This window comes from Hyperolius riggenbachi, chromosome 2 (assembly GCF_040937935.1).
Source record: "Hyperolius riggenbachi isolate aHypRig1 chromosome 2, aHypRig1.pri, whole genome shotgun sequence".
Classification (NCBI taxonomy): Eukaryota; Metazoa; Chordata; class Amphibia; order Anura; family Hyperoliidae; genus Hyperolius; species Hyperolius riggenbachi.
Window position 1 is genome coordinate 416,727,139 of NC_090647.1, and position 7,650 is coordinate 416,734,788.

The 7,650-nt window shown below is 39.3% G+C and overlaps 1 protein-coding gene across 1 annotated transcript; it reads right to left on the bottom strand.

The window, feature by feature from the left end:
- Positions 1-2,665: 2,665 nt before the first annotated feature.
- Positions 2,666-4,651, bottom strand: MID1IP1 (MID1 interacting protein 1). Its single transcript, XM_068265610.1, has one exon. It carries the CDS (start codon positions 4,161-4,163, stop codon positions 3,705-3,707), a length of 459 nt encoding a protein of 152 aa, XP_068121711.1. The 5' UTR covers positions 4,164-4,651; the 3' UTR covers positions 2,666-3,704.
- Positions 4,652-7,650: the final 2,999 nt, after the last annotated feature.

Below are 7,650 nucleotides of genomic sequence, written 5' to 3' on the forward strand. Positions count from 1 at the left end.
GGCTGCAAGGCAAGAGCGATATAAGCTAAGCCATTTTTATTCTGTATAATTGCGATTTTATACCTAGCGGAACCATTTTGTACTTTGCTCCACTATTAGAAAATTGGGCTTTTTTCCCTTGAATTCTGCAGGATTGGTGTTTTCCTATACAAATAAGCCACGTTTCACCATCTAGACCATGCTATACAATGTACAATGGGAATTTGTCTTACCTCTGTTGGTACAGTCATTCTCCAGTTCATTAAAAAAGATAAACACTAATTTCATGTTATGCTGGGAATACAGGATGAGCTTTTTCAGCAGATTTACTGGCCGATCAATTTTCTTGTTGATTTCCATTAACTTCTATGAGAAAATAGATCAGATAAATGATCGAAATCAGATCGAACCTGTTGGAAATTACCTATTGAGCCATCTATCTGCGAAAAAAAAACCTCATGGTATATTTCCAGCATTAGACAATTAGAATTTAATCCATGGGACAATGTAGAGCTTCCTCCATCGTAGTAGTATTCTGGGATAGTGATTTGGCTTTACAGAAATTTCCTTTAATAAGAATCTGTTAGTAGGAAGATGTTTCAAAAATAAAATAATCCACTCATAAAATGCAATGTAATATGAAGATCCTGGTAGATAACAAAAGCAGCACCCAATGTGTGTAGCTAGCATCTGGAATGTAATGTCTAACGAGATCTCCAGGATGTGTAAAAGTGCAGGTGCTGTAAAACTGCAGGTCCCTGCTAAAAGCCAGACTCCTAGAGGGAGATGGTGGGAGCTTGGTAATCTGTACAAGTTGAGAGAGTAGTACATTGTCATATGACTTTGGGCTCCTATATAAACCTACAGGTATTTATGAGGATGAGGAGGATGCACAACATATCGTAAGTTTTACAACATCATGGAATTCTGCGATAAAGAGTGATTTCACCATAATTTTTTACAGCTTAATTTTCAAGCAGAAATCCCAAAACGTGCAGACAGTTAAATACCCTTTCATCATCATCATCAATAATCAATTCCTTGAAATGTATACTTTTCTTTACCGATACCTTAAACATCCATTTGAAATCTGGTAACATCATCTTTCCTTTCTGTATCTTGTACAGAAAGACTCCACTTGCGAATACTAACAGGAGGCAAAGCTGGTTCAATACAGTGATTAGAATCCAAGCTCACCAAAACTGCTCATCTCAGACAGGGGTTTTCCTCGTACAAAGTGTAGGAATAAGTGGTTACTCTAAGGTATTTGCCTCATTATTTTGTATAAACATAAGTGGTTAGAAAAAGACCTTCTTTTATAAAAGGTTATTAAGGTGCCCATACACTTATCAATTTCACGATTGGATTCCCTTCAGCTCCAATTAATCTGCTGAGAATTGAGTAACCAAAATGTCAGATTGATTTATTTATTTTTTTATCAGATTTGACCAAAAATCGATCTAAAGTATTTGACAGGATGAGAAATGTAGGTTGATCTGGGGCAGGGTGGGAGCATTGGTAGAGATTGATGTGCCATAGATTTGCACTGCATCCAACAGTGCAACTCTGCGGTTTTAAGAATTTTCAATAGATTCCAACAGGGGATCTATCGAAAATTAATGGGCAGTGCATGGTAGGAATGGATTCCTTCTGAATCGATTGTTTTCAGGAAGTAATTGATCGTTTTGAAACATTGGGTGGAAACTTATAAGTGTATGGGCAGCTTTAGTGTTTATTTATAAAGTTTATTAGTTATAGACATTAGATGATGGGATAGCCTTTCACAATTATGGGTAGAGAATAATTAGCAATAAATTAAATCAAAATACTGATATTAAAGAGAAAACTGAACAGGATAGGTTATGAACCTTAAACATCTCATATACTTTGGTGTGAATGAGCACAACTATAAGTTGTTTTTCTTTATCATGAATTTTGACTGTGATGGATTGTGCTGTCAAATGTTGAAAATCAGTTGTGTTATAAACCTCATATTTAGCCTTGTGGTCACCGAGTCCACATATGCTAAGACAAATAGTTACTAAGAAACTGGGTGTACAGTAACATCTACAGGAATATCTGAGACATCCACATGACTAGCAGTTCTGTTTTTTGTTTGTCAGAGATAGAATATAGAACAGCTGAGTATCCTGAGGTTACTTGATCAGGGTTTTGGAATAGTTATCACCAAAAATATCCTTCGGTTAAAATGTATACTGAAGTCATTTGTTACTCTTTTACACATAAAATGTCTAGATTGTGCATTTAATTAAACAGAATACATAGCTTTGAAGGTTTTTTTTTATCTAATATTTTGAGAATGTGTCTGCAGATTTACTCATCATCTGTATGAAGGGAGTGTCGGGTCCTGCCTCACCTGGCCATGCTCAGTGCGACAGGCTGCAGAGCTAGCAGTGGCAGAAGGATTTGGGACCATGTTAGTTAATGATCTGCAATGATCATGGTCATTTGAATGGTACAAAAAACACAATGTTTTGTGAGTGAGAGTGTGTGTGAGAGTGAGTGTGAGTGTGAGAGTGAGTGTGAGAGTGAGTGTGAGAGTGAGTATTTCGTTTTTTTGTTTTCCACACACGTATGACTGTAATCTTTTCTTCATGCCCACTTACCAAGAGCTGTATTACACTACATTTATGTTTTGTTCAAAGGAAAATGCCTGACCACACAATTAAATTAAAACACATCATGTGATTTATTAAAATAGAATATTAAAATTAAAAAAAGGTTTTATTTCATTCTTTTTAACATTGTGCATCAGTTACGGAACCATTCCACATTTGATGTGAATACCCAAAAATGCATCATAAAGTTCCATACTATATAGAAACAATGACTGTCTGCATGTCATTGGCTTGGCAGCCTCAGGTGCCTGCTGCTCATACTTTGCTTTGTTACACCATGCAAGACAATAAGAAACACCTGCCCTGGGTGACACAAAGAAACATGGAGCCAAGGATGCACTGAAGCTGCAGTGATGCTGCTTAGCCTCGTCTTGCAGAACTAAATACAATCACATCAAAATGTCAAGTACAGTGCAAAATAAGCCTTTCATATGTACATATCGTTTCAGTTACAAAAAGTAGTGCAAAATCATGAACGTCTGATGCAATCTGTGCTAGAATTGCTTCCACCGCACCCCACCCCTCTGCCTTTCACATATGATTCAGCCCTTCTGGTAACAGAGGAAACATGAATGCACTTTTTTCCTGTTGTCCTTCCACCAATGCCCAATGATTGAATCAAATGTTAAATTGAATAACCCTGTGTAGCCCTATTTAATATTCGGCACTAATAAAGCAAACAGGATCCATGCATCATAATATGAAGTGCTAAGTGCTATATTTCAAACTAATTTAGAAATGGAAATAAAGAATTCTACCTAGTCTGGGACTGGTAAAGGGTTAACCAGGGCTGTGTTAGAAGAATTCTAAGTGACTGCAGCTTAAAACATTTATGGCACACCAAGGGGTGTAGAACAGGAAATATCCTTACTCATTTCATTCTTGCTGCTGTAAACCCCATCATACTAGTAAAAGAATACATTAGACTAAATAATATGTTCCCTGACTCCCTTCATCCTCCACATTATTGGTACACACTCGCCCTCTTCATCAAATAAAATATAACATTAAAAAAAATGGTTAAAAAAATAATAATAAAATAAACCAGACCCAATTAAACAAAAACCTAACAACTGGCTACTGTTGTTAATGTCCCCAGTCGGCAAATCCAATTTCTTCTTTATATCTGTTGGTGAGGACGTTGGCTTTTCTAGTGAGTTTAGTAAGCACTGTATGAAGTCCAGCAAGATGATAATGGAATAGTTTTTCCAGATCCTCCTCTCTGTCTGCATCCTCCAGCCGACTAATGTCCATGGTGCTCAGCTTGTCTTTTTTTCGGTCATCTCCCTGAAGGATACCCCATTCAATATCATTCCTGATGGATTTTAGCAAAATGTAATAACCGTGCATGTCTCTCCTTGTGTAGTAGTTAGCAGCCCCATTGGTGTTGTGGACTTCATCCTTCACCTCCATGTCTAAGGGTACGTCCCTCAGCAGACTGGGCACCATTACTGTTTGGTCCATGTTATTCACTGCCCCAATGAATCTGTTCATGGCATTGAACAAGGAGTGCTTCTGGTTGTACGTGTCAGCTATTTGCATCATTTTTGCAGAGTAATGCACTGGAAACAAATCCTGAGCAGGTGAAATCAAAAGCGCCAGAAACAATCTCCTTCAGGTATCCCAATCCGCTTATCTGGAGATGTAGAGGATTGTCACACACGGTACAGGCACAGAAAGCTGCTTTATATCTGCATCTCCCAGGGTCAGCTCATCAGCTTTGCTCCTGCTTCCTGTGGACAGAGCTTGCAGCAAGTCAAATACAGCTTCTCTGTTCAAGCATTGAGTTTTTCTCAGCAGTGACTGGTTTCTTGCAATAGCTGTGGTTGGATCAAGTCTCCTTTACTTGTGTAAATGAACTGAGAATTGAGTCAGTGTGATAGTAACCACTCCTTTCTTCTCTCTTTCACATGCACCAGGCAACCGGCTTCTTTTCAGTCTCAAGCACAGTATATATATGCCCAGAGAAAAGGTGTAGCTGTTAGTGCCACCCCCTTGCAGTATAGCAGGAAAAAGCCGGTTCACATATCTGAATGACCGAGAGTAACACAGGCTTTTAGCTTTGCCTAACATAGGAAACCCCTCCCAGTTTCTCCTCGCCTCACATCCAGGCAGGACCCAGCTGCCCAGTAAGGAGATCAGGCTGTTGCATGGTAAAACCCCTCTCCTTGCATCATTCACAGTAAAAAGCACACACCTTACTAAACCAGAGGCTAACTGAAGACTCAGTGCCTTAAGTAAGTAATCCAGGAAATGATGTACATGAAATGCCAGATGACTTAACACAGCTGCATATGACCTACATGTCTCTCAATGTACATTACATGTACTTCACATACTCGGCAGGGTATAGCTGCCTGTTGTATATGTTGATTCAGCGTAGGTGATGGAGGAATGGCAGCACAAGAAATACTGCTAAAGTGCAAAGACTTATAATCTGCTATTGTAATTACAAGGTTATAGCTGATTATTATAAGTGCCCCTGCATTGCTTTGCATGTGCTACAGCTATATATTTTCTACTGCACAACAAAGAGCTTTTCATTCTGTCAGTGGCTTTACAGTTTGTGACAGTCAGGGCTGGAACTCACTAGGGCGATTTCGGCAGCGTTATGGGATCGCCGACTATGGATTCCCAAACACGCTTTTCCAATGAAAGTGTGTGGTGAGGGCGTCCAGTTAAAAATGGCGCCTGGTTACGCACGATATTTTTTAAAAACGATATTTATCGTTTTTATGAAAAACGAAATTTATCGTTTTTACGAAAAACAATATTTTTTGTTTTTGAGAGTTTAAAGTTCCTTTCCTGGATGTGTGTGTGTGTGTGTGTGTGTGTGTGTGTATATATGTGTGAGTGTGTGTGTATATATATGCGTGTGTGTGTGTGTGTGTGTGTGTGTGTGTGTGTGTGTGTATATATATATATATATATATATATATATAGACACACCTATACACACACACACACACATATACACACACACACACACACACACACACACACACACACACACACACACACACACACACACACACACACACACACACACACACACACACATACACATACACACACACACACACACACACACATTAAACACATTTCAAAACCATATTTATCGTTTTATGGCTTACATTTCAAAACGATATTTATAGTTTTATGGAAGTCATAAAACGATAAATATCGTTTTTAGTGCAGTGCCATTTTTTAACTCATAAAACGATAAATATCGTTTTATAATGCAAATTAATGAAGCGCCATTTTTACACTGTAGGCTCTGGCGCCATTTTTAACTGATACCGTGGTGAGGAACCCGCTAGTGCAATTGCGATTAGGAGTAATCGCAGTTGCAGGACATGTAGCATTTTGAGTGCATTTGCGCTCAATGCTAAGCATATCAGCACTGCAAAATCGCTTTTCAAATCAATTTTGCAGCACTTGGGGGGAAATGAGCGACTACGCTTTCAATAAACTTCATGCCTACCAGGTGTCTGGATTTCCTGCTACCGTCCGTAGCCCCGCCCCCTAAAGGAAGAGTTCACAGGCACTCCTCTGATTGGTCATAGAGAAGCACCTATGACCTCTTCCTTTAGAGGGTGAGGCTACGGACGCAAGTCGGACACCTGGTAATTATAGAGTTTTGTTTAGAAAAAAACATGAATTGCTCATCGTAAGTGGTGTACAGGTTACAGCACTTCTAAGTGTTGGGGAATCAAGAGCGCAAACGCACTAGGAATCGCTGCACACAGCACTGCAGCGATTCCTAGTGGGTTCCAGGTCTCGGGGTGTGTACTTATATCCAATTTTGATAGGCACATTTTACCCCTTCCATGCTATATGAAGGCCAATAGAATCTGAATACTATGAACAGATTGTGTAGAAAAGCTTTTATAATACATGGAGGTGGTAAAATTGGTCAGTGATTGACCAATCAAAATTGGATGCGTGTACACACCCTTAATAAAAGTGCACACACACATCCAATTTTGATTGGCCAATCACTGATCAATTTTACTACTTCCATCTAGCATGAGAGCTTACCTACACAATCTTTTCATAGTATTGAATATCTGTTTACCCTCATACTACATGGAGGTGGTAAAGTTGGTCAGTGATTGGCCAATCATAATTGAAAGTGTGTATCAGTCTTTATGCTAGGTACACATCATATAATTTTCTGGCAGATTTACCTGCCAGATTGATTATTTCTAACATGTCCAATCTGATTTTTGAATCTATTTTTTCGATCATTCTTCATAGAAGTGAATGAAAAGTCTTTGAGAAAAATAAAAATAAATTAAAAAACAAAACCAAAATAACCACATTACTTATACTACTCTGATCAGATACCATAACCAAATGTATCACATCCTGCTCCTCCCCTCGTCATAGCACAGTACATACTCATCCAGCCAAAGTATGTGTGCTTGAATAGACATTGCTGTATGTATACTGAATATTAATATTGGATCACACTTTGCACATCTGTTCTCGGTTTGTATGCTGCTTTGACCACAAACTAAACCTAAGCAATATAGATGATAAATATATAGTCAGAACATGGGCAGCCGCAGAACATTTTTCAGGTGGGTGGGGGGCAAAAAAGGGTGAGGGCGCCACACCAAAACACAGGCGGAAAGCTGTGCCAAAAAATAGTGCCACGCCACGCAATGGGTGTGGCCATGGACCAGGACGTGGTCACGAGTGGAGCCAAATTGACATGAACTTAGCAATGGTGGGACGTTAGATTAGGACTTTAGTAGGAATTAGATAGTGAGTGCCTCGGACATAGGTACCCCCCAGTTTAGGTAGTGACAGGGACCCCCCATTGTTTAGTGCCTCCAGTATAGGTTAGGTAGGCAAGTAGTATGGGTTAGATAGGTAGGTTCCCACAGTATAGGTTAGATAGGTAGGTGCCTCCAGTATAGGTTAGATAGGTAGGCGCCCCGTGGTATAGGTTAGATACGTAGGTGCCCGCTGTATAGGTTAGATAGGTAGGTGCCTGCTGTATAGGTTAGATAGGTAGGTGCCC

Coding starts and splice junctions, on each gene's coding strand:
- MID1IP1 (XM_068265610.1), bottom strand. CDS start 4,163: ATGATGCAAATAGCTGACACGTACAACCAGAAGCACTCCTTGTTCAAT.